The sequence below is a fragment of the Micromys minutus genome, assembly GCF_963924665.1.
Source record: "Micromys minutus genome assembly, chromosome: 10".
Classification (NCBI taxonomy): Eukaryota; Metazoa; Chordata; class Mammalia; order Rodentia; family Muridae; genus Micromys; species Micromys minutus.
In genome coordinates, this window is record NC_137979.1 from 34199496 (window position 1) to 34227449 (window position 27954).

The 27954-nt window shown below is 46.0% G+C and overlaps 1 protein-coding gene across 4 annotated transcripts in view; it reads left to right on the forward strand.

The window, feature by feature from the left end:
• HNF1B (HNF1 homeobox B) overlaps positions 1-27420 on the forward strand; it is a gene marked incomplete at both ends in the record, with an annotated part of 51435 nt that extends 24015 nt beyond the window's left edge. For 2 of the 4 annotated variants that reach the window (XM_080923407.1, XM_080923409.1), the window contains 5 exons: positions 5753-5913; positions 11796-11931; positions 15796-15990; positions 18749-18867; positions 27400-27420. In XM_080923407.1, coding sequence (XP_080779533.1) covers positions 5753-5913; positions 11796-11931; positions 15796-15990; positions 18749-18867; positions 27400-27420 — 632 coding nt within the window. The remainder of the gene's footprint in view (positions 1-5752; positions 5914-11795; positions 11932-15795; positions 15991-18748; positions 18868-27399) is intronic. The other 2 variants (XM_080923408.1, XM_080923410.1) reach the window with 1 other exon arrangement.
• Positions 27421-27954: the final 534 nt, after the last annotated feature.

Genomic DNA, 27954 nt, shown 5'->3' on the forward strand with positions numbered 1-27954 from the left:
AATGCCAGGTAGTCTCTTTCGGCTGTGGCCTTGGGCTCCAGGCTGAAGTGATCTTACAAAGCACCTGATGTTTGCTTGCAGAAACCAGCTCTCTGGCAAGGACATTAGGACATAGTACTAAGACCAGCCCCGTGAAAGGAAGGCTATTGGTGTCCGTCCTGCCCCCATCCTTGCCTGAAGGTTATGTCTGAAGGCACCACACATGCACACTAGCACCTCTTCTCAGCTGCTTGCTTTTCTTTCTTTCTTTCCCTGCTGCTCATGTTTACTTTGATTTCTATAAGAAAACCAGTTTGTGGGCCTCCCTGAAGTGTCATTCAATGCTTTGCTCCTTGAATCAAGAATGTTTGCAGTCCTCCCAGACCTGTCTGTGTCTCTCCTGCCATGAATGGGCTTTCCACCTGAGGTCTTTAGGATCTAGAACTAAGGACCACCTACTGTTTAAATTGCTTTCATTTTACATCAGTTTTTTTTTTCTTCCTAGGCTTTCAGACTTTTAATCTCCTAAACCCCATGCAAACATGTGTCTTTATCCTTAGGGAGAAACGGTATACAGAATGGCAAAAGTCCTGTGCTTCCCGTGGAGAAACTGAGGCAGCTGTGCTAATTCATTTGGAAGCTTTGGTTTCTCGAGTCCCCAGTTTGAAGCCAAGGGATTGTTCACATTCTTTCGATGATAAATGAGTATCTGAGGAATTCACCAGGCTGCAGTCTCTCCTCTGCCTCTGTCCTTAATAAAAATGACTGGTGTTTAGGTGAGGGAGGTGGGGGTTTATGAGGACACATGGCTAGGTCACCAAGACTAGTTTAAGGCCCCCACCCTCCACTTAGCAGTACAAGGTTGGGGGTCCCTAGGAAACAGTTCTGTATGCCCACGATTAATGGGCACAATGGCTTTATTTTGGAAGAACTATTTCCTCCTCATGCTCCCTCCTATCCTAGTTCAGATATCTAGTTTTCAGACCCAATGGGTTTGGGCTGTGCTCTGCATGAGGTTAGGAACACAGAGGAAGAATGTGTGTGACAGAGCCCTGGCCAGTTGAGTAATGTTTACTCTGCCGGTGGCTGGGGTGCTCACTCGAACTGGCATAGGTCCACTAACCGGAGGAACATTCCTTCATTATCATGAACAGGAGCTGGCTTCAAAATGAAGTGTCAGGAGTGAAGGCATCCCACCAGGTTCTGGGTTCAGCTTACAGATCCCAGTCAAGAGATCCCTCAGGCTTCAGTGCCAGAGGCCAAGTGAAGGACAAGCTGAGCTCATATTACCCAAGAGTCCCCACTCCCCTCTCTCTCCTTATAGGAGAGGAATGCCAGACACGACTTCCTGGTTGGCATTGCTCCTGTTCACCTAGCATTGTGTCTCCCAGGAAAGCCAGTGTTTCTTTTAACATTATTTTATAAATCCAGCATCTATCACCAGAAGTAGAAAATCTGCATATCCTTCAGAGGAAAAGAAAGAGCAAAGAAAGAGTTGACTGATCCGAAACCATAAGACTTAAGGGAAAGAGAGACAGGCAGAGAGACAAACAGACAGACCGACCTAGTTTTAAATGTCTAGGGACTGATGCTTTGTTTGTTTCCAGAATTGAAGTCTTTGCTGGTTTTTGAGCGTCTTAGAGACATGGGCTACATAGTTAGGTCTATGAGCCATATGAGTTAGGTGGAAACCCCTGAAACAGATGTGTGACACTGGAGGTGGCTTTCTCTGGAGTCCTTCTGTAAGGGAAACATGGTTGTTTTTAAACACAGGAGGCATAGCTGGTGTTGTATAAACCAACACATACATCTAAACACACACACACACACACACACACACACACACACACTACTTATGTTGCATTCAAACAGTCACAGGGCTAATGGGAAAATTTTATGGCATGGTGACATGTCATAAAAAAAACTAAGCTTTCCATCAGAACATTATCAGAGTCTGCAGTTGCTAGGTGGCTAAAAACATAAATGCTCTCCAATAATACACATGACAGTTGGGCCTGAAAGGGTCCTGAAGCTTGCCTAAGGAAGTAGGTATCAGGAGATCACAGGTCGTTATTGTGGAGGACAGAGGATTGCCTGTAGTCAGAAGGAATTCTGGTTCCTGATGGGCACAGATGTAGCTTATAGCCTTTGAGGGATCAAGGCGGCTGGCTGATCGGGTGGTGTGTGTGCATGCACCGGGCTCTTTATTAAATTCTGTGTGGTCCTATTCAGCTTTGTACAAATTTCTGAATTCATCCAGTGCTTCTCAACTGTACTTCACTGTGTGACTTTCCAGCAATCTCCTGATAACAGGCCTGGAACAGATTCACACTTTCAATGCAGAACTGACCACACTTTCTCTTTTTGCTTGTTCCTTGATCAAAGCAGCAGTGATCTTCTTTCTTTAGCCTGTAAACAAGTACAGTGCCAGGTGCTCTGTTGGCAACAATAACTAAGGCATCTCTTCCTTTGAGAAGAAGAAGAAAGTAAACACATCAGAGAACAGGGAGACTCCTGATGGTGAGTCCCTAGAGCTGCAGTTCTCAACCTGGGGGTCACAATCCCTTTGGGGAGTCCAGTGACTTTTCACAGGGGTCAGAAATCAGATATCCTTTATATAAGAGATTTATATTCTGATTCATAACAGTAGCAAAGTTACCACTATGAAGTAGCAATAAAAATAATTTTATGGTCAGAGGTCACCACAACATGAAGAACTGTATTAAAGGATTGCATCATTAGGAAGGGTCAGAACCACTGCTCTTCAAAGCCTAGAGGACGGGACCATTAAGTAACAGGGTAAATGAAGAACATGTTCCCAGAGATGCCATAGGGAAAAGAACTGTCACCATAGAGGGAACAGGGCACTGTATAGACAGTGGTGGAGCCATATGATCTGAGGTGACCTCATGGACTGTGGTGAGGGATGGTACATTTTAAATAAGGTAGAATGAAGATGTAAGGCCCATCTGCCAGTCACAGGTATTTGGGATCCTTCAGGAAACAGCAAGGGGCCATCAGAAGCTTCTGAGCAGAGGACAGAGCAGTAACCGCTTGTGAATTACTTGCCTTGCAAGACTGAGGACCTAAGTTTGATCCCCAGTTACCTCCTCTGACCTCGTGCAAATTATGGGCATGGTAACAGTTCTATAATCTCAGTTCTAGGGAAGAAGAGGCAGGCAGATTCTGGGGCTTGCTGGCTATCTGTCTTAGCATAATTGGTGTGTTCCAGGTTTGTGAGAGACCTTCTCAGGAAAAAAAAAGATAATTATGGGATGGTACACATACACACAGAAACTTCAGGGTAGAGCTTGGGGAAGAGTATCCTAGATACATGTACTGGCATAGGAAGGCAAGGCCAGGGTTGCTGTCTCTTGGAACCACATATTTTCTATGTTCTTTTGATACTTCTAGTTAGTCTTGATGAGTGGAAATCATTGTCTGTTTCATAGGTTGCTGGAAATTTATTAATAACCCAAGGTCTATGATGCCCAGAGAACACCAGCATCCAGCATCTTGGGTAACTCTCTAGATTGCATTTGGATGCCTTTCTGTGGCTCATGGGGTCCATGATAGGAACCAAAAAATGACTTAAGCCAGGTAGTGAGGGGAAGGCTTGTGGCCATGATCTGACACAGCCATTTCTCCCATAGGTCTTTTGTGACAGTTAACCTGGTATCTTCAGCAAATCAAGGTTAACCCAGAGGCCTTGTCACCTATATCCATGACCTGAGCTAGGAATAGCAATTGAAGAAATAAAGAACAGTCACTTCCTAATGAAGTTTCCAAATGTTTGGGTGAAGACAGTCTAAGAGTAGAGGAGTGGATACTTGGAGCAACTGTTACATGTCTATTGTATAGTATATGCCCTGAGTACTTGCACATCTACTAATTTATTTTGACCTAAGGGGTGGACATTGTTAACAATAAGGAAACTGAAGTCCAAGGGAGGCTAATAACTTCCCCAAGCACACATGGCTATGGCATGGTGGACCAGGATTTAGGCCCAGGTCACCTAGCTCCAGAGCCCACACATTCTGTTTTCCTCATTCGTTATTATTTTAAGTGCTTTTCTGAATTCGTGAAATATACAAAGACTTTGGCTCTATTTTTTTCTAATAAGAGCATCTCTTCCTAGTGCATTGCCTGTGGACAATCTCATAATAACTGTCCATCCCTACTCCTAGAAGATCACTCCAGTCCTGTTACATCTATGAGAGGAGCATCAGTGGGCGAGAATGCAAGTGGACCTAGAGCTGACAAGCCTTCTGCCTGGTTCCCTCTACACTGCACTGATGACAGTCCCCTTGCCACAGCACATCATCCTCCATCTTCTAGATAAGGAAGCAGGAACTCACCCAGTAGATAGATGGCAAAGCTGTGATCAAAACAGGGATTCTCTAGTTCCCAGCCAGAAATCATGAAGGGGAAGTTCAGAGACCCATCTGTGCTTAGTACAAATGCTAGAACACAGCAAATGGGTTCTGCTGCCCAGCCTCTAATGAGAGGCTTTGGACTCTTACCATACCACCTTGTGAAGGATTTTGTTTCCCATGGATATCCTTAGTTAATTATTTTAAAATAAATAACTGTGTAGCCTGAGGTAGGGGAAAAGCCTCCCTGTGACCCATATTTGATCATCAGAGGGCTGGCTCTTTTTCTTCAGCCAAATTAAATAGGCTAAGTCCAGAGACTGTTTGACTTGAGACTGAATCGATGGTGGGGACAGGCTGGGAGGTAAGCACACACCCGACTCCCAGTGTTATCGCGGCTCTCTCTCAGGAGCAGGGTATCTTGGGAAGGTAAATAGCTGGTCAGGGAGTCAAAACATGCAGGTGAAATTGGATTGAAGTCCAGATGCTTCCAAAGGAAAGAACGGCAGAGCAGCAGCCAAGTCTTTTGCCAAGTTGCTTCCTAGGCAATGAGCAATCAGTCTGCTAAAGCAGGACCCTCTAGAAATTGCTCTCTGCCAGAAAATTTCATCTGTGCTAAGGATGACCTTAGGAGTCCTAGAATTCGGGAATCTTCACATCTAGGTCTTGAGGTCTATTCTACTACCAGCTCACTTTGCCATGTGTCTTCACCAGGGGTATTTAGCATAGTGCTGGGAGCTGGACAGAGGTTGCCTCCAATCCTCAAATAGCCCCAAAGGCTGAGCACTCTCTTTGTTTCTTGGGAGGAGGCAGAGGTGCAGAACCAAGGAAGGATTTGAACTCACTTGTTTATAAATCCCAAAGTCTGTCCATTGCCCCTTGCTAGAAAATTTTTCCTGGTTGGAAATCTGCCTCACCCTTGTGGGTTGGTCTGCCTCTGCCTTCAGAGATAACCATGCCTTTAGAAGGTTCAACTCTTTCTCCTGCTTTCCATCTGCCCATCCTTCTTCCATCCCTCCATCCTTCAATAGAAGTTGACTGGATGGCTATCAAGTGCCACAACCCTGGTAATACAACAAAGACCAAACCAAAATGGACCAAAGTATCTTACACCAGGCTGGAGAGGTGGCTCAGCTATTACAGGCTAAGGCTCCCAACCAGATAGGCAAAACAGTGTCTTTGTAATATGATATTTATATATAATCTTATATTCTACAATTAAGGTAGCGGCCACGCCATCTTCAACCCAGGGAGGATGGCTGATTGTTCTTGTGAGTGGACATGGAAGAGTAAACAATGTTGTTTTCTTGTCACCCACCACTGAAAACAGGAGGTGCTGAGTCAGTGTCCAGGGGCCCTGGTGACACTAACTTTCCTATTGGGTTCATGTTGTTTTGCAGGAGTGCGATACAGCCAGCCGGGAAACAATGAGGTTACTTCCTCTTCGACAATCAGTCACCATGGTAACAGTGCCATGGTGACCAGCCAGTCGGTTTTACAGCAAGTCTCCCCGGCCAGCCTGGACCCAGGCCACAGTCTCCTCTCACCTGACAGTAAAATGGTGAGTACTCCTGGGCCACTGGAGCTGATAAGATAAGGAGCAAGACAAACACAGCTTCTCACAAGGCCTGCCTCAGACAATGAACCATTGTAGCCCCGCCGGGGAAAATGGGGGCTGTCCAGAGCAGAAACCAAAAGGGAGGCTGGTGACCCAACCTTTGGCGGGTAGAAGAGGTGTTCAGTTTGAACCCAGCCAATAAATCTGGCAGAGCCCTGCTCTTGTTTTATTGATTGAATGCCTCATAAAGGAGCAAGCCGGGTGGGACGCTGTTTGTTTTGGGGCTGCCAATGACATTTGTGTTGATAAAATGTTCATTCATCCTTCCCGTCCAAGGCCTCCAAAACCAGATTTTTTTTTAACCCAGAAAGCACCTCACTCTGAAACAAGCCCCCAACTCCTTTCCTGACTCCTTTGGTCCTGATGAGGACAGTGTCAGGATGTAGAGGACAGCAGGAGACAGGACTCCTGAACTGGGAGGGAGGACATAATGGCAGGTGTTGTGGCTGGGGTGGTGGCTGGAGTAAGAAACAGTGACTTCAAAGGTTCAGTTGCCAACTCTCAAATTTCAGCTCTGGCACCTCAGAGTGGTACGGCCTTGGACAAACTACAACTTTGGTTATCTTTCCTCATCTATAAAATGGGGGTAGCCTCAATCAGATTGTTGCGGAAGTGTGAGAGCATATATGAAAATGTCCGGTGCAGTGACTGTTGCATGAATGGCCGTGCTGTCCCCTCAGTGTCACTAACATGCTTTCTGAAGTTTTCTGTGCTTCTAACCACAGCCCCACAACCAGATGAACCCTTATCTTTCTCAGAAAGGTTCAACTGAGTATTCAAAGTTCTGAATCACACACACACATGTCTAACTTTTATTGAATTTGTTCTTTGATAGTTTCATAAATGTGTATAAGACATTCTGATTTCTGTCACCCCAGTCTCTCTGAACCCCTCTTTATACCCTCCCATCCCCATCCTAGACATATTCTTCTATTCATGGCTTTGCCAACCCAAGGGCACGGGAGAGGACTTTTGAGACAACAGGTGTATTACAACACCAACTGTGAGGGTAGGAAATGGAAAACTTTATTCTCTGGGTCATGCTCTGATTCATGGGAGGGAGGAGCTGAGGGTTCCTGACTTCCACGCCAAAGGCGGAGCCGCACACATTCCCGCAAGGTGTCTGACCCCACCTGTGACCATAGCTGGTGGGGGCTGGTAGGTGACAGGGAGCATTTGCCGTTTTAGACCTTGACGTGTGTGCTGTGTAGGCAACACAGGAGAAGTGAGTCACAGGTGACCAAGTCTCCAGTTCCTTAGAAGAAAAACAACATGTAGGTCTTGAGGGGAGCCCTGGTCTGGACAACTCCAGTTTCAGGAGACCTGAGCTGGCCTCCCTCATGGGAGTCTATGTAAACAAACCAGATGGGGCAACCAAGTAGGAAGCATTTCTCAGTTCCCCCATGTTCTCTCCCCCAACTCCTGAAAGACCCTTCTTCCCTGACAAGTAACATGTGCAACCTACCTTTATGGTTTCTTTTGTTTTTTTCTTTAGTGTTTTTAACCATTATTTTTATGTTACGTGAAGGAATGTTCTGTGTACATGTGTGTCTATACACTCTGTGTGTGTGTGTATGTGTGTGTGTGTGTGTGTGTGTGTGTGTGTGTGTGTGTGTGTTGGACCCTCTGGGGCTGGAGTTACAGAGAGTTGTGAACTGCCATGCAGGTGTTGGGAATTTAACCCAGGTCCTCTAGAAAAGTAACCAATGCTCCTTGACCCCTGAGCCATCTCTCCAGCCCCCCAGTCTTTATGATTTCTTCACAGTCAAAACATGTACAAGTTAGAGTTGAAGCCTTATTCAGGCTACCCTGGAAAAGAGGCCTTCACTTCTCAGTGGATTAAAAACTTCTAGATGTGACCGAGGAGGTGGTTCAGTGGTTAGGACAACTGGTTTTTTTCTTTCAGAGAACCAGAGTTCAATTCTCAGCACCCACATGGTAGCTCACAACTGTTTGGAACCCCAATTCTGTGGGATTTAATGCCATCTCCATGGGCATAATGTGATGCAGACATACATATAGGCAAAACATTAATGCACACAGAATTAAAGTGAGGACAATAATCTCCCAGGCTCTGGGTTAAGGATGAGCTCAGCGGTAGAGGTGCTTTGCCTAGAAGAATAAGCACCAAAAAGTAAAATACAATATAATTCCAAGTCTTAGCTCTTCCTCCTTAAAGGCCCCTAGAGTCTCTCTCTGTGCTCTGTTGATCTTCCTTCTAAGGTACAAATGACATCATGCACATCCAGGCTGTCCCATACGCAGCCTGCAGACACACTCTTAAGCTTTTCTCAGCATTACCCTTGCTAGGCCATGCGCTAGATTGATCATTGACCAAGAAAACACACCTCAGTGTTAGCAAACATCTGGAAGTGTGTTTGCAGGGACCGGCTTTTCGCTTGTCTCCAACACCCTGGTTCATATGTTATGTCACTGTTGCTGGTGCCCGAAGTCAAGAGTCTGTTCCTGTTAATATGTAACAAGTGCATCCCAGGTTGGGGTCCACCAAAGCCAAGTGGAATATGGTTAGAAAAGGACACGGTGGGGCTGGGGAGATGGACTTGCTGCGTGAGCATAAGGACCTGAGTGAGGATCTCTAGAAGCCACTGAAAACTGAGCACAGCAGGGAGTAGGGAGATGAGAGGCCCGGGGAGTTCCTGGAAGATTGGAGACCAGCTCATCTAGCTAGCCTGGCCTTAGAACAGCAAGCAACAGGAGACCCTGTCTTGAACAAGGTAGAAGGTGAGGACCACACAAAGACATACACACGTGCACATACACACACACCATACTACACATCACACACCATACCACACATCACACAAACACACCACACATACACATACCTAAACACATATACACACACATATCCACACACATACCATACCACATATCATACAAGCACATCATACATCACACAAACACATACACACACATATACACACCACACACACACCATACCACATATTACATAAACATATCACACACACACACACACATACTCACACACACATACACCACACACCACACACACAAACACATATACACCACATACATACTTTTTAAAAAATAAGTAAATTAGGAGCATGGGCAAGAGAACCCAAATGTACAGTCTTGGCTCTGAAATTTACCAGCATAGGATCAAAGAATTGCTTAGCTTCAACATCTTCGCCTGAAAACTGAGTGAAATAATGTCTATGTGACAGGGCTGGTGTAGAGATTGCTGACAGCTCTGTTTGGGAGTAAGCCTTCCCTGCTGCCCTGTGCCAAAGTGGTATAGGTACTTCAAAGCTGTAATTTGTGTATGCCAACTTTTTTTAACTCCTGCAATACTTCGCCGGTGTAAAGTTAGACCTAATGAGCAGACCACCTGCTTTCAGTTACCACTTGAGGCCTTTCTTCTCTTATTTGAAAATTAAGTTTAGAGACATTTCTTAACCTCTCTAGACTATCTTCTTTCCCCACCAGATAAAGCTAATAGCAGCAACCTTACATGTTGAAGCCACACAAAGGAATCACTGTATCAAAGGTATTACAGAATCCAAGCTCTCCATATTGTTGTGTTAAGGATCATCATGGTATCTTTGGCAACTCTCTGGCTTCTATCCATCCTGGAAGCAAGCAGGAAGTAGTGGCTACTTCTTCAAGTGGGAAGTCACTTGACCAAGGTTGCCAAGCACAGTGAGTGGATGAGACTGAAAAATCCAGCAAACCTTGGCTTGAGCTCGGGCTTACAGCTCATCCGTTTCTTACTACATAACACAGGGACAAAAGTCATAATGCTTGCTCTGTTTGTGCTGTTCTGGACTGAGGACTTGGAAAGTGAGTTACAAACAGGAAAGCTGCGCGGACGTCGTTTTTATCACTGGCATCCACATTTTTGTGGTGCTATCAAACCGAAGTGCTGCAGAAATGAGCTGTGCTCCGTTGACTTTCCCTAAAAGACCACATTACACAAGGGATTTGGTTTGAAGGCAGGTCACAGATTTTTTTTTTTAATGACTCTGACATTCTGAAAAACAAGTTCAGCAAACAGGCTGGTTCTCTCTTGTTTGATGTGGTCAAAATTCCTTATTGGTCATGTGACCTCTAACTCATTTCATGATGTTCATTTTAAAAACACAAACAAACCTATTCAAAATCCCACCCCCTTCTTTTTTTTTCCAAGTTAACCTTGGAAAGTGTGGGGTTGATCAGAAGGACCAGGCAGGAACTCTCATCTTTTCAGGTAGAAGTCTGAGACCTAGAATCTAAAGAGGTCTAGGGAGCTGAGTGTGTGACAGACCCTAATGCCATAACCCCTCTTCAGGGTTCCTGACTCTCTCAGCAATACTACGGTCTGCTTAGGAGGAGAGGTGGTCTTTTCTTAAGAAAAAACTAGACTTGGATGCTGGTAGTGACCTTAATCCCAGTGCTAAGGAAGCAGAGGCAGGCAGATCTCTTGATTTTGTGGTCAGCCTGGTCTATAGAGTGAGTTCCAGGACAGCCAGGGTTACACAGAGAAACCCTGTTTTCAAAAAGCAAAAAGACAAACAGAAAAAAAAAGAGGAAGAAGAAAAAAATTAGAAATTATTTCAAAACCGTAACTAGCAAACTACTATATTATAAAAACGTGTACATATAAAACTGATTTTTATATAATTATAGCTAGTATGAGGACATTAGAAATATTTCTGATAATAGTAGGGTCAAAACAACACATTTTATTTAGAACTGTTGAGAAAGTTTCTGTCAGTGGTTGTATAAACACATTTGTTAAATCCAGGACAAGTCCCTGATAGGATCTGATGCTTGGGGAGATGGAGAGTAGGGAAGTGTATTAGTAGAGACAAATGAAAGAATGAACCAGAGTGGCCATGTGCAAGTCCATCTGCGAGAACTGGTCACTTCCCCTCGAGCCTGATACTAAGATATAATATGGAAATGCAGTGAAGACTTGGTTGTTCAGTCGTTGTCAAAGACATCAGCTCCTTGTCTGAAGTAGAAGGAGGAAAAAGGAAGGAAAGAGAGAGAGAGAGAGAGAGAGAGAGAGAGAGAGACAGAGAGACAGAGAGACAGAGAGACAGAGAGACAGAGACAGAGAGACAGAGAGACAGAGAGACAGGGAGACGGAGAGACAGAGAGACAGAGACAGACAGAGAGACAGAGAGAGAGACACAGAGAGAGAGAAAACAATTGTAAAGGATGTTGAGAATTTAGAAAACCAGAAAAACCTTGACTTCTCCAACCCTTAATCGGAGACTTTCTTCTAAGAATATATTTTAAAATGGATCCTACATCAGACCGATCAAAGCTCAAGTAACAGGCATACTGCTTCCAAACTTCAGGATCTCAGAAAGTTGCATATCTACTCTTGGTCTCAGATTTTCTTCCGGGAAATGGTCATGTCAGAACTCCTGGGACTGAGCAGATGCATAATCAGGGCTTAGGGAGAGCTCTGGACGCTTTCCTGGCTCTTAGTCTACCCTCCCTGGGGAGTCGTAGGTCATTTCTTCAGTCTGATTTTTAGCAGTCACCTATGCCTAGCATCAGTACTATAAAGGTGGGAAATCGGGACAGAGGGCACATGAATAGCGAGCAAGTGGCCGTCATGTAACAAACGAACGGAAGAACTTCTGAAGTAGGCCAGCAACTCTAAGAGCAGACAAATTCAGGTGCCAGGAGGGCAGGTCCCTGCCTGACACACTCTCCTCAGTATCTGCCTCACGGTTTAACTTTTGTTGTTGTGTAAACAGAGTTGAAAAGCCACAGCATCCTGAAAGCCTGCCTCCTTGGTTTAATCCCCTCAGGCGGCTTTACTCAACAGTTCTTTGCTCTTTCTCCAGCAGATTACAGTGTCCGGAGGAGGACTGCCCCCGGTCAGCACCTTGACGAATATCCACAGCCTCTCCCACCACAATCCCCAGCAATCTCAAAACCTCATCATGACTCCCCTGTCCGGAGTCATGGCCATTGCACAGAGTAAGTTCTGCTCTTGGTCAGCAAGGCTGGGAGCAGGGAGAAAAAAAAAGTGGAAAGTGAATCATTGTGATGGGCAAAAGGCACTAGAGGCCCCTGCAAGAGTCCCCTTCTGCTCTTAGATGTTTTTTCGGGGGGGGGGGGGGGGGTGGCTGAGACAGGCCATCATTAACATGCTGCCTTTGAACTTGCAGCCATCTCCTTGCTTTTGCCTTGTTGTTGGGGTCACAGGCATGCTCAGTTGTGCCCAGCACACTTGTAGATTGGATGTTTACTTCTCTGGCTTTTTTTGTCTCCTCTATAATGTTTACAGCATGTATCCCACAAGAGACATTATTCTAATGACTTCGAATCCAGGTCACAATTTCCTAGTTGTATAACCAGGTCAAATCATTCAACTTCTCTGGAATTGGACTTCCTCGTCTATAAAATGCATTGTTAACACTATCCAATGATAAGGAATATAGACGTGCTTGTAAATCTAGAAAGCAAGACCTCTCCTGACTGTGGCCTATCCATTTATTTCCTGTTTATTCTTATCCCTTTGTGCTCTCTAGAAAAATTTTGAGGTTGGCCCTTAGGATAAAGCAAGGTTTTGATGGATTTTGGAAGAAGTCATTTCATGTTATAGACAACTCTTGTTTAGGTAATGCTAAAAATACAAAGGGGACCCAGAGAGGGCCACTGGCCTAGTATCTTTGAGCTTTCAAATCTTTAAAGAGAAATAAACTGTTTAACACATGCCTGAAGAACTCAAGGAGGCCCTTGTTCTACAGCCAGCCTTGCCCTAACTGAGGTGGGCCATTGCTGGCCATGGGAAGGCTGAAATTGGTGAGGCAGGCTGGGAAACAGATGGTTATCTTGGGGGCAGGGGGACATTTTTAAGCTTCCCTGTCACAGGTTACCTATGACTTCATTGTGACTACTCAGGCAAAGTCACCGTCTCAGACCATCTTTGTGACATCGGGAGAGCTTACTTAGATAGAGCCAGAGATACCCAAGAGTCATCTTTTTTTTTCAGCTTTGCACTGCCCCATGGTCCTCTTGGCATCCCGAGTCACAGCTCTATGCTGGTTCCTTCCTTGTCTTGTTGATGCCTTCTTTGAGAGCAGAACAGGTCAGGACCCACTGAAAGCACACAGATTTATTAAATGACTATGTGCAACTCTCACCCTGTCCTTATCCGCTGGGATGGAGACACGCTCAGCATTTTTATTGGCAAAAGGGAAATGGGAATTAAGAAGTTATCAAAAAGATTTCCAAAGTTAAAAATTCCTTGAAACTGACTTCCATTTATTTCACTGGCCCTTGGACTACAGCAACCAAACTAATACTGGGAGTTAGATAAAGAGCGAGATGCCTAAAATCAGGTTGCTTACCTTCTAAAAGATTTCATGGGGTTGGAAGAGATAGCCCAGCAGGTAAAAGTGCTTGTTTATTGGTGACCCGAGTTTAATTCCCAGCACCCACATAAAGGTGGAAAGAGAGAAGTGACCTTACAAGTTATCCTCTGATCTATATACATGTGCATGGGTCTCTCTCTCTCTCTCTCTCTCTCTCTCTCTCTCTCTCTCTCTCTCTCTCTCTCTCTCACACACACACACACACACACACACACACATACACACACACACACGAGGACGCTATGGGTAAAATATCTACTTCCTTATTTCTTCAAACAAACTAACACACAAATTACATGACTTCTTTCTTCCCATACTAAGTCTGACTGACACACACACTTATATTATTTTAGGCGCTATCTAAGCTAAAGCTTTCCCTACAGCCGCTCTGTATTTTCCAAGTTTGTTCATCCCATCATGTGCACCCATGCGTCTCGGCTTCCTCACAGCATCCCCTGAAGCCTGTGAGCAGGGTGCACACTGACCTTAGCCACATGTGCTTATGTGCACTGGGGTAGACAGAGAAGAAAGAAGGGTGAGGAGCGTCAGGAAGCTTGGCCGAGTCTCCTTTAATAAAGAGTTGATTAGAGAGGTTTCTTGTTTTCCTGTGTGTACAGGGGACTTCCCTCAGGACCGCAGGACCTTGGACAAGTGACTTGCCACTGCCAAATCCTCATTATCTTTGTTTCTTCCAGATAAAAAAAGGCCAAGAGTCACACACCTGGGGAGCTAGGATGACATCAGTGGTGCTCAGTTCAGGGACAGAAGCACACCAGGATCTCAGACTGTTAAGAATGAGATTCCTGAACCCCACCTCTGTAGGCTTTGACTCACTGAGTCCTTGGGCGGGGCTCAAGAATGTATATTTCTTAAACAGGTCCTCTGGGTGCCTATAAGGTTCAGCCCTATTTCCAAATTATACCCTCTAACGCTATCCAGTCTAGGCAGGTTAAAAAAATCTTTTCTGGTCAAAGATTTCCCTAAAAGAGCAGTGGTCACAGGCTCCTGAATAAACACAAACTCATAGGGTTTCTCAGGAGCCAGAGGCCGACAGTAAGAGGAGGGAAACTGAAATAGACATTCAGCATATCTTAGGCCCCGGAGGGGGGGATATTCTAGTGATATTCTGAGGGTGATCAGAAGATCCCCCCCTACCAAGTCCCACCCAAGGGAGCCAGGAAGAGGGTTATCTGTTCTTCCTTTCTGTTCGAGAGTCTCACCTTTTAAGTTTCTGATAATGGTATCTTCTAGAGCTCCAAGTGGGCAATTGTTGAAGACTTTTGGCTATCTCCCTGCGTTATCTCTCACAATCCTACTTTCGAAGTGTTCTCCTTTCCAGAAAGGTGCTCTCTCTCTCTCTCTCTCTCTCTCTTTCTCTGTGTGTGTGTGTGTGTGTGTGTCTGTCTGTCTGTCTGTCTGTCTGTCTGTCTGTCTCTCTCTCTCTCTTTCTCTCTCTCTCTCTCTCTCTCTCTCACACACACACACACACACACACACACACACACACACTGTCACCCTGCACTTACCTACATCCGGCCTTTTTTTGAATCTCCCCTTCATTCCATCCCCTGACTTCCCAGCTCCAGGACAGAAACTGGAATACCTTCTGTCCTCAGCCTCTGACCTCTGATCTTGTCTCACCTCCCCAGGATCATGTCAGGGAGCAACTAGAGTATGGAGACAAAAAGACTCAGGCCTTACAGTAATGTCTGGGGTTCAAAAGAAGTCTCTGGATATGAGCATGATACCAAAGCTCAGGTTTTACATGCCCCCAGAACAGAAGGATGGCCAGGCCTAATGCCACATCTGTAATTTACTGCTTCCTCCTCGAACCTATTTCTTCGGGTACCAAAATCCCTAGTATATATCCACTTCACAGACAGGCTGAGTTCTTGCATTTTCTTCCTTTCTCTGCTGCTGTGCACAGAGTCGGCACCTGACCTCTCTAAGGGGGCTTTGTGAGCTCTACTGTTCATCCTCAGACCTCTTCCTTCCAGGATTGCAGAGGAAGGTTTGGTTTCCTTTGACTGGAAGCCAGCGGAGTGCAGGGGTGGGGGATGGGAGAGGTGGAAGACAAGGAGCTGCTGTAGACTGCTGCTCACCTCTAGAAAGACAGATCTGGGTAATAAGCCATACCCTAAAGAAGATACCCTTAACTGAGCCAGAGGGCACCAGAGCAGATTTCTCATGATCCGGCATGGATGGAGACAGCAAATAACATCCCCAGGGCTCTGGTGACCTCAAGGGAACTGAATTTGAGATGCCATAGGATGGTTGGTTGGGGGGACTATTAGACTTCAGAAATATATCTCTCCAGTTCTTAGTTCCCTTGATTTTGAAAGTCGCTTTCCATACATACCCTTCTATAACAGGCGCACAGGGCAGGGGCTTCATCTGTGACTGATGCCCCATCAGCTCTGTTCACCGCTGGCACCACTCTGACTTTTCTCTTTTGCTCCCATAGGCCTCAACACCTCCCAAGCCCAGGGTGTCCCGGTCATCAACAGTGTGGCTAGCAGCCTGGCAGCCCTCCAGCCCGTCCAGTTCTCCCAGCAGCTGCACAGCCCTCACCAGCAGCCCCTCATGCAGCAGAGCCCAGGCAGTCACATGGCCCAGCAACCCTTCATGGCTGCAGTGACTCAGCTACAGAACTCCCACAGTAAGGATGCTCATTCTGGGGTTGCAGGTTTCCTGGAAGATTATTGCTTTAGTTTTCCCTATCAGCAACCAAGGCCATTTCTCAAGGCTCAGCTCTTGAGTGCTGTTCTTGCTTTTCTGTCCTCTTCCCCAGCCCCAAGACTTCCCAAGGGGGAAGTTGACAGAGGAAAATGTAGGTCTATACGCAAAGAGAGCTGGTAAGCACATGGAGCACACTGCACTGTCCCATCCCAGCCCCTTGACGGTCTCAGCAGTCAGTCACCACCTTCCCCTAAACAGTCAGGGTTGGCATGCTGGTTGGGATCTATTTGTCTCTCTAAAACAGGTGAATCTTCTAGAGTCCTCATGCCCATAGTCTGTACACACTGAAAATCTCTTATCAGAAAATGTGACACTGGAAGTCCAGCTCCTTGCTAAAGCACTTGCTGAACAGCATTAGATTCTATGTTCAACCCCCGACACTGAAGAGAAAACAAACAGAGCTAGAGAGAGACTTCAGTCAGGAATGTGCTTATTATTATTAATTATCCCTAAGTTTGGGCTGCAGAGATGGCTCAGCGGTTAAGAGCACTGACTGCTCTTCCGGAGGTCCTGAGTTCAATTCCCAGCAACCACATGATGGCTCCTAACTATCTGTAATGGAACCCCATGCCCTCTTCTGGTGTGTCTGAAAACAGATACAGTGTACATAAAATAAATGAATCGAGAGAGGGGGGAAGGGAGGGAGGGAGGGAGAGAGGGAGGGAGAGAGGGAGGGAGGGAGAGAGTTTCTAAGTTTGAATCTCCAGCACCTACATAAAAAAATCTCAGTATGCTGACATGTACCTATACCCCAAGCTCTGGGGAGATGGGACCAGGTAGGTCCCTGGGGTTCACTAGCCAATAGCTTAGCATATAGTCAGTGGAAGACCCTGTCTCAAAATGTAACATGGATCTCAATAGCTGAGGTCACCCTCTGACATATGTATGCATGTAGGCAGACACACACATCCATCCATACATGTGCAGCCACACATACATGAACATAATTACAACATAAAAACCAAACAAAATAAAGTCAGCAATGTGCATGGAAAATATCGCCTATCCTCTACCAAGTCAAGGAGCAGAAGTCTCTGTCCCTTACACAGAGGGTCCCCACATTCAGCTCTTATGTCTTCCCTATATTTACTTATCTCTGCCTCCTGAGCCCAGGCTTCCACTGTTTCGGCCAAGTCTGGCTGTAGTCTTAACTTTCAAGTTTTGGAAGGAATTATAGAAGGGATAGACATCTTGCCTTCTTCAAGAAGTATCCAGTCTAGACTGGTCTTGAACCAGCTTTGTAGCCATAAACTGGCTACTCTGAGTCTCATTTTCTTCATGCATACAATTAAGAGCACTAAACACTCTTCCAGAGGACCCAGGTTCAAATCCCAGCAACCACAGTTATATGTCTGTAACTCCAGTGTCTGACACCCTCACACAGACATGCATGCCTACAGGCCCAACACCCATGCACATAAAATATAAAAGTAAATTATTATAAAAAACATGGGTGATCTGCCTTTCGTAAACATAAAGTGTTGCATAAATGCAAGTATGTTTACTCTGTCACTTTTAAAAAACAAGGGGGGCAAAGGGGATTTGAGTTGTTCCTCCAGCTGCCATGGACAAAGACCTGTCTGAAAACAGCCACATTCAGCCTTCTTTCCTCAGGGCTCAGTCCTGACTCAGGCCTGCAGGGCTGGTTTCTAAGCAGCACCTCACACTCCAATTGCATTATCTCTGGCTTTTAAAACTCTGCCACAGCCTGCAGAGTCTGCGACCCACATGAGCCTCATTTTTCTTCCTGTGGAGTCGGTGCTCCTCTCCCTCCTCACCTCACAGGCCTGAGAGGAATAGCATCACAGGGTCACCATGCTCCGTGGGATTGCTCATACCCAGTAGACCTGACTAGCCTCAAAGAGAGAACCTAGAGAGGCCAGACCAGGAAATAACCAGCATCCAGTGACCTTCACCTCTACTTTGTACTGGAGACCTCCTTGGTAGGGTCCATGTTTTAGGAACATGCTGGTCCCTCCCTCGTGGCCAGGAATCTACATGCCTTTGTTCATTAGGTGACCTAGAATTGACATGATTCTTCTGGACAGCTAACATGAGTCACAGGGGTCCAGATGTGGTAGGCAAGTATTAAAACAACTAAATATCAAGTCACATGCTCCTGGAGGTCTTATCTGAGTTGCCTTCTTTTGTTTATCCCTCATATTTGTGTGATGTCATGAGGATTTGATATCATTGTAGTGGAAATTGAAGTAATCCAGAATTATACGGTTAATTACATGTGCATCTAATTACGATTGTTAACCCATCCACAACTGTTTCCAAGAGAAAACAAGGAGTTTAAATTGTGTCAGAATCAGTAAGCACACACCTGGGCAGATGCTTCATGTTGACCAGCAGGTGTTGTTCTCAATATGCATAAGGTAACTTGTTGATGCTTAGGCTTCTAAAATTTTACCCAACGTCAGGGAAACAGAATTGTGCACCAGGCTATATATTTAGTTCAAAGCAGTGGTATTTTCCCACAATAGATAACCTTATTTTACAAGGGAAGAAACCAAGCTAAGATCAAGTACCTTGATTATGGAACCCGAATGTCTCCGTAATGCAATGCTTTCCCAACACAACAACCAGCCCAGGGAAATGAGAACTATAGGGTGGTTTACTCGGGTATACGACTGTGTATATATACTGAGTTTGTCTTCTTTCTGTCTCTCCAGTGTATGCACATAAGCAGGAACCCCCTCAGTATTCCCACACCTCCCGGTTCCCGTCTGCGATGGTGGTCACAGATACCAGTAGCATCAACACCCTCACCAGCATGTCTTCCAGTAAACAGGTAATGCCAGCAGGATGAGGCTATGGTGTGTGCATATGTGTGTATGCATGTGTGTATGCACGTGTGTGCTCATAACTCAGATGCTCAAGGTACCAACAAGTGAGTACATACTCAGTTATGATTTTATTCTCAGGGGATTTTTTTTTCTTCAGTTAGCTGCTAAAACAAACCCCTGAGGTCAGAGGGCAAAACAGATGGGCCACAGACCAAAAGAGCTTATTGCCCCCCACAACAAGAGTATTAAATGAAGACTGGAATTGAATGGGTCACCGGAGTCTGGATGACATAATGCTCTTAGACACTGGAACTGAGCATTCCTCACTGGGATGACTGGTGATCCATGCAAAGGGTTTTTCCAGGATGGGATGGGAAGTTCGGGATGTCTGGTGAGCTGCCAGATTTGCAAAGGTGGTCAGTGGTGAAAGAGAAAAGAGAATCAGGGGTCCTGGGACTGGTTCTTAGTCTAGGACCCATACCTCCCACAGTCACTAGAAGCCCAAGGAATAACCTAATCATGTTAACCCTTGAGGACTCCTAAGTGGACAGTGGGACCCATCTGATGGTTTATCAAGAAACGTAAATTCAACTTCCTGGTGCAGAGAGCATGGGGGGAATCCACAGCTGCTTTGTCACTGCCTCAGCAGATGAGTAACTCCTACCTCCCATAGAGGTGACAGAGTAATAAAGACAGCTACCCAACAGGGAGGGCTGCGGCTCAGGGAGCTGGACTACCACAGGTCACGGAGAGCCAGAAAACAGAACAAGATGTCTGAACATGGTTGTGGATTCCAGAGTAACACAATAAGACCTTTCAGCAGCCGGGGTCTATGACTGTGGGAACTGTTTGGCCTCTATCGATTGCTAGATAAGGAGGCGACAACCTTGAACTTTATGTCAGAAGCACTCCTCAAGGTTTGATCATGTTGATTGTGACCCCCCCAACACCCCCATAAGTCATACCTCACCCACTGCCACTAGCTTCTGATCAGACTCTTTCACAGGCTCAGGAGTCTCAACTCTCCCCTTGACCCATCTTCTTCAGGCTCTAGAGAGAAGTAAGGCAGGTTCTACCATTCACTTTAACTTGAGTTTCATCTTGAAAAGGACAGTTGGAACATCTACTTGTTTCGAGGATTTGAAGCGGTTGTGTGTGTTAAGTGTCTGGCATATCTCCAGTGCTAAATGCCTGGTTTGGATCGCTGGGCTTGGAAATCGGGGCGGTAGAAGGAGAGGTGTGTGGGACCCGTTCTACCAGTCTTCTCTCACCCAACAGAAGATTAAAAGACAACCCTCCATTGCCCTGCCCTTCGACTCCTAACTCCCGTGCCATTTCCCACTCTTTGTAGCCACCAGGGAAAACATTTATCTGTGCTCACCAATCTCAATCAGGGGGTTAGCCAGGCGCAGCAGCCCTCCTTGGGAATACCTTCCTCTTTTAAAGTTTCATCAATCCATCTGCTGCTTGGGCAGCCCTAGACAGGGCAGTGATTAATTATCGCTGTCTTTCCCACATTGACTTTGATGCCTGCTTGTTGAAACGAGTCCTCTGGGTTCGGGAAATGGTCTTTTAACCTGCTTCAAGAAGCTCCCAGAGATGCTGCCGTCAACCCCCACGTGGCTTCTGCCCTCCGCTGGGCAGGGTGTCTAGCCAACCTTGAAGTTGAATGAGCAGCTTCCTTGAAGGTGTCTCTGTATCGCAGGACATCTCATGAGTGACCAGACCCTCATCTCTGCAACACTGAAGATGATGATTATACTAATAAAAGCCTCGGGTGGGCATGTTGCTACATGCTTGTGATAGCAGGACACAGAAGGCTGAGGCAGGAGGAGCACTGTCTCAGAAGACAAATGGAATGCTTTATAGTTTTGCTTTGTTGCTTTCATTCCATTGCAGCCTTCTAAGTTCAAAGACATGGATTGAAACCATCCCGGAAAGTGATGGACTCAAGGTCATGCAGACCTCCAGACTTTGACTTCCAATCCTGAACTCTTTCCATTTAAACACCTTCCCCCTCTCTTAAAAATTCCCATGGTAATCACCAATACTTTTTTGTTGTTGTTGTTGGAAGTGGTTAGATGCCAGAGTGAACATTAAATGTGTACTTAAGTTTCAAACAGAAAACTTCCTTCCTACAAACCAAAGCAGAAGGAGGAATGGGAAAGGGTGGGGTGAAGCGCAAACGATCTACAAGCTCTCTGTTCCGTGAGGCACCAGGACCATGAGCATTTTTGTTGTTTCTTCATTTTAAAGCATTGCTTTCCACGAGGTATTTCAAAACCGTCGATAGGTGTCGGACCCGTGAGAGATATGGTCATGTATGTTAGGGGAACTTCTAGGTTAAACAGAGCCATCTGGAAAGGGCTTCTTAGGACAGTCCGTGTGCTGATAATGTATATAGAACCAGCAACTAGTATGTGCCATGCTCGGGTCACAGGGACACACCCTGGGGACACAGTGCTATTCTGCAGGCTTTGAGTAGAAGTAGAAAGAGCTGGGACACCTGAGTTAATTCTGACTCCACCAGCTCCTGCTGTGCAACCTGGGCAGTCTCTTCCCACTGTGATTGTTGATTTCTTTATAAATGAAGAAAGTCCCTCCCTGTCTTACCAGTGCTTAACAGGTGTCAGGGACTTAGTCAGATGCAGGGAGAAGCTCCTTTTATATTACAGAGCCATTCTCTCCCCTTCTGCCTTCTTTACTATTTACCTCAGTGCTTGATCTACATGTGGTCATAAGGGGCCCTGGCATCAAAATGTCCCAAGATTTGGGCCATTGCTCCTGAAAGTCTGACATCTTGTGTGTATGCTCTAGATTATTGCTTCCCTTACTGCTACCAGATACTCAACTTCCTACCCACCCCCACCCCCCAAAAAAGCAAGTGGATCAGGAACCACCCATAGTACCAAAGCCTTTTGTGTTTTGCCAAATGCTTGGACATTGTGAATTTTCAGTGAATGAGTGGGTGGTTGGAAGGATGGACGGATGGACGGATGGACAAATGGATAAATGAATTTAGTACTGTTAATTTTTTAGTACCTCCAATTTTCCAACAAGCATTTAAGCTGCTCTTCTACCATATATTATCTGACTAACTCTCATCCTCCTTCTGCTAAGTAGATAGTTTTTGCAGAAAACTAAGGCTCTATGATGAAGAGGGAGATGAGTAATTTCACACAGTGATAAAAGCCAGACTTCTACCAGACTATAATCTTTTTGCTTCAGATCTGTTAACAGCATTTACTTCCCAATATCTTTTTCTTTCTTTTTAATTTTATTGTAGCTTTAAAAAAATAATTGTTTGGGGTCTTTTGGGTAGCCTCTGAACCAATGGCTGCTTCCTGGAAGGTGGGAGAGAGTGTTTATGTGCAGAAAGGAAACTGATTGAAAACTTAGATCCTAGAGGAACGATCCCTGGCTGACTTGGAACTCACTGTACAAACAAGGCTGGCATCCATTTTGCATCAGTCCTCCTGTCTCTGCCTCCCGTGAGCTGGGATTTGCAGGCATGTGTCACCATACTTGGCCTCTGATAGCAATGGTTAAATCTAGATCGTGAGCTTGTAGCTGTCTCATCCCAGCACTTACTGTTGCTACTACAGACCTGCCCCAGGGTCTTACAGAGCGAGTTTCAGGATTCCCAGGCTGCCAAGAGACCTCTGTATCTCCTTCCACCTGTCCTTTGTGGAGAATTTGCCTCTTCTTCAACACTTTGGTGGTATAATTTACATTCTTGAAAGGGTTTGTGTCTGAGCTTCTATGTAGTGAGTGACACTCTGAAGATCCAGTGAATAAGACGGTACCAAGCAATGACTTCAGTAAGAACCAGAGTGGGCAGGCTGTAAGATGACTCCTGTTCACATAGTCCACTCTACCCACTGTCTGATTTCCTAGTTTATAGAGAGGTCAAGAGAAGCCCCCGGGAAGTACTAACAAGGGAAGGTAAGCTGCTTCACCATGAGCCCCCAGTAGGTGCCCCTCTTTGTCAAACTTCCTTTATTGTTGGGGTTAGGGACACAAGGTCTGATGATTAAGAACACCAATCCTGGAAGCTGGCCAGATCCAGACTCAAAATTCTACCACCTTCTACCCACAAGCCCTAGGGGAAATATGTCAGGCCTCAGTTTCCTTCTGTATACAATGAAATCTCTTTCACGAGATCATTGCAAGGACTGACTGCAAGAAGATCCTAGTGGAACATTGCCTCTCCATGTTTGATCCAGGGGAACATCTAGCTTATGGAAGCCAGGTCACATCTGGTTTCTGCTGCTAGTAACCCTGAGTGTCTCATAACCCTGGTTATGAGAAAGAGGTTTATAAATGACCAACAACATTTTTTTCCTGTAACCTGACTCAGATTTCTTTATAAAGATGTATTTATTTTTGTTTTATGTATGTTTATGTTCTAACTGTGTCTATCTCTGTGAATCATGTACATATGGTGCCCAAGGAGGCCAGAAAGTAATGTTGAATTCCCTGGGACTGGGAGTTCTCGATGGTTAGGAGTGCTAGATAGGTGCTGGGGACTGAACTCCAGTCCTCGGCAAGAGCAGCAAGTGCTCCTAACCACTGAGCTATCTCTCTAGCCCCAAGGCAATGATCGTACATCATGGCTAAGTGTGCAAGCTTTGCCATTGTAGGTCCCTATGGATTTTGCTTAGTGTCTGTATAGATTGTAGTTCCTGCATCTCTAAAATTATAATTATCACTTTCATGCAATAGAGCTACAATTAGCCTAACAAATCAACAATAGAAGTGAGCTATTTTATGCACCAATCTCCTCTGTTCTCTTACTCCCAGTTCAGTCTTGAGACCAGTGCAGTCTTAGCTTCACACTCTACTGTGTCCTCACTGCAGATTCAGGGCCTGCTTTCTGATACCATGCCGCAGCCCATCCCGCCTTCCCTTGCCCCTTAGATTTTAAGGCATCGCCTCACTTTGTAGTATTCAACACTCCTCCTACCCTTAGCTGGAAACTCACCTCCTCAATGCTGGAGCACTGAGGGGCCCAAGGATCACTCCTTGGCCTCTTCTCACTGGGTCACACACCAATTCTGTGACTTTGGGCCAAGTGCACAGGCTGATGACACATGTGATCTGTCCCCAAAGGTGGTCCTGCCCACGGAGGGTGCAATGACAGCGTTGTCTTTAGTGAGACATAGGCATGCCTGACACATACAGCACACCTCTCAAACTGAGCCCACCTAAAACAGAAACTCTGCATTTGCCCAGGTTTCTCCTTACCCAGACCACCTCCTTGTTTTGTAATTCCACTTCTAAAACCCCTTGCCCTCCTTTCTCTCAAGAGACCTTAGTTATTTTCTCCATTACCCCGCATCCTGTCCATCAGTTAAGTTCTGCTAGGAGACCTTCAGAATTCATCCTAAATCTCACATTCTTCACCGCACCACCATAGCCCAGGCTCAGGCTTCTCTTGTCTCCACTTGATCTCTTTCAGTGGTCCTTGACCCCCCCCCCCTTCTGTTCTTGCATGCAACATTGTGGTCTGGCTGCAGCAGCCAGAGAGACCCCAAGAGAGAAACCAAGCATGTCCTTCCCCTGTCAGAATTCCCTGGTAATTTCCATTGCCGTCAGATGAAGGAGGGGACTTACAAGGCTCTGGGTGGTCAGGCTGCTCTCTCCATCCTCCTCTGCTCACTGGGCATAAGCGGGACCAGGGACTCAAAACAGCCATCAAGTGACTATGCATCGGGCCTCTTCTGCCAGGAACACAATTTGTGGAGTTTTTCCATGCTTGCTCCTTCATTTCGTCCAATTCAAATGTCACTACTTCCCTAAACAATATCTCTTTCCCCCAAATCAGCCTAACTTAGCATGTTTGCTCTCCAAGAGTATTTGCCTCTACCTAGAAGCTGTTTACGTATATGTGCATGTGATGTTCAGTGTCGTATTGTTCAAACTCTGGAGAATGTATGCTGTGTAAAATTATAGGCAGGTCATATTCACGCTGCATACCCTGGACATCTGGCAGGCACCTAGTTATGGGTTAAGTTAATAGCAGCCACTTATCTCAAAGGGTAGGTAGAAGCCAGCAAGATGGATCAGTAGGTAACGACCACTAACCTGAATTGGATCCCCAGCACCCACAAGATGGAAAGAGACACCTAGCTTCTGCAAGGTGTCCTCTGACCTCCACTCACAAGCTGTGGCATGTGAATGCCTGCGCACTGGCAAGAAATAAATAAATGTAAAAAGAAAAAAATGATAGACAGGGGTTATGCATACAAAGCCCTAAACATGGTGTCTGCACACAATGGAACTTCAGTGTGCACCATTATGTACCACCATTCAGTGCCACCATTATGTGACATGTCCTCTGGGGATGAGAATCACAGTTACCGCACCTTACGGACAGAGGGTCACCAGTGACCCTCTGGGCTGAACCCCCATGAAGCTGGGAGTAGTGGGTCCTCAGCGTATACCTTATCAGATGTTTATGTTTGGACTCTGAAAGGAGCAAATAATTCCAGGTCCCTTGACAACATTTAGGGCTCTGCCACCATTTTATTGTGTGAGCAAAGATCTGATAGCTGGGAGGCCCATCCCTAATGACAGGTCATAGAATCTCACTGGCGTCTCCTTATCGGCCCTTCGTGTTTGCTCTCCTATTGAAAGCTGAGAGGTCACAAGCCATTTTCTCTCTCTTCCACCTGAAATCTGAAAATTGGAAGGAAAAGGAGGGAGGAGGGGCTGATAGTGGGGAGTTAAGAGACTGCAGAGTGGGGGTGGGCAGAGGCAGGAAAGGGGGACAAAGGGTATCCAAGGGCCCTGACCAACACCTCAAGAATGTAGGAGGACCAGAAACTCAGCTCCTCACACAAATACATAGTTCAGGGCCAGTCTCAGCAGTCCTAATAGCATCAAGAGCAGAGGAAGAGGCCCCATGTGGGACATTATTAAGAATGGCCACATGAACATCTCTGAGGCAAAGTCACCTGTACTAACACAACCAAGCCCACTGAAGCCTCGCTTTCTATAGAGAAAGAAACTGAAGCGTGGAGAATACTTTGACTGAGAACAAAGCTAAGTAGGAGGAATTCTCTTGGATCCAGACAGACTGGAGGTCACCTAAAGGCAGCTGGAGCCTCTGGCTTCACAGTTTTCCTGGTTCTGAACCACTCACCCATCCCAGATCACTCTGAATCCTGCTTTCTTAATCTATCAAATGGACCTGTGACGATCTCATGGCACCGTGGTTGAGAGCCCTGACTAGGAAGAAAATAATGAAACAATAGGCCTGTGTTTGTATGAGTACATGTGGGGACATGTGAGTACACATGTTGACATGTGTATTTGAAAGGGGAGCCTTGAGAACTAGCTACTTAGGCTAACAGGAAAACCTTCAGCACTGACAAAAGGGGTGAAGAAAAAGACAAGTGGGGGTGGGGTGACGGTGGGAGGGTTGGGAGTGACTCTAGAGATTAAAAGAAGAATCATGATTTTCTGAAACAGTCACTTGAAGCCTGGGGCTCTGGAAGGGGAGGAAGGCTGTCCCACAATGGTCCTGTGGCTCCTCCTGGATCGTGGCTCTAGATACTCTGAGGTTTCCTTCCCTGGGCCACCAAGATGTATGGCATCAAACGGCTTTAAACTTTGACTTCTTTTCTTGATATCTTTGCCCAGTGATAACAACCCTTAAGAAAACTCCTTATGAGTCCCAAAGCCCTCTCCCTGCTGGAAACTTTGAGTAAAGGGGCATTCCCTCCCTACCTTCATACCTTGCCGATCCTGGTAGAGCAGCCGTGTAAGTAGAATCTGAGGAGTTCTTAGAGATGTGCAGTCCTGGGGCAGGTGAGGCGGCTCAGCCAGTGGAGGAACTTGAGGCCAAGCCCAATAATAGGAATTTGATAGTGGAACTGACGTGGTGGAGAGAACTGGTTCCTACATGGTTCCACCTGACGTCCACTGTGCACACATGCACACATACACACACACACACACACACACACACACACATGCTGCCACCTGACATCCACTGTTCACACACACACACACACACACACACACACACACACACACACACACACACAAATAATTTTTAAATTCTAAGTACAAACTCCTAGGCCTAACCCAGGCCTAAGAACCAGAGATGGATCTATGTTTTAGCTGGATTCTTGTTCTTGGCCATTTCATCTAAGTTTGAGAAGTGGTGGCCTAGGGTCCTTAGAGATCTTAGGAGGAGACATCTTAGGAGGAGACCTGCTTCCACAAGAGGCCTAGAGCTCCTGCCCCACTGTTGTGTGATCACCCTGAGCACCATTTAAATGCCATTCTCACAAAGCCCCACTTCAGGCTTAGACCCAGTAAATCAGGACTGTTTCAGGCTCCCCAGCAGAGTTTTTCTTTCAGGAGAGCTCCAGTACCCACAATGTGGTTGAGTGTCCAACCCCATTCCAGCCCTCTACCTCAAGAACTTTGCTGACCAAGTTGGGTGTCAGCTCTCTTGGAGAAGCTAAACTAATGTCCCGTGTACGTCCAGCTAAGCTCTTTCTCCCCTCTCTCTTCCCCCACAGTGCCCACTGCAAGCCTGGTGATACCCATGTAACCACTCACCTTGTGCACAGCAATGAGGACCCCGTTTTCCACACCATCAGTCTCTGGGCATCTGCCATAGAGAAATCCAGTGACCTGACAGGCACCTGGGAGCCCAGGAGAGACCCCTGCTCACCTGACATCCTGCCGGGCATCTCGGACAAGCCGCTCTCAAGAGGTGCAGCCCGAAGCCCAGCTTCCCTTCTTTGCAGTATTGTCACGATGCCTCTCCTAAGATGCCAAGTGCTCTTGTTTCTCCCAGAGATGGCCGGTGCAAAATGGTGGGACAGGAATGGAGAAACCCATGGAGTTTCTGCTGCAACCCTTCATCGAACAAACTGATGCAAAAACTTGAATCTGTTACGGAGATAAGATGAGGACCGAGGAGGATGTGTGCTATTGAACTGAGCCAGACACTGTAGACACCGACAGATCCCCTCTCCCCTCCCAGATGATCTCAAGATTTCTTCTAAAGAAGTAAATTTGTCCAATGGGTGTAAACTATAAACTACTGTAATTAAGTGCAATTTTCCTTC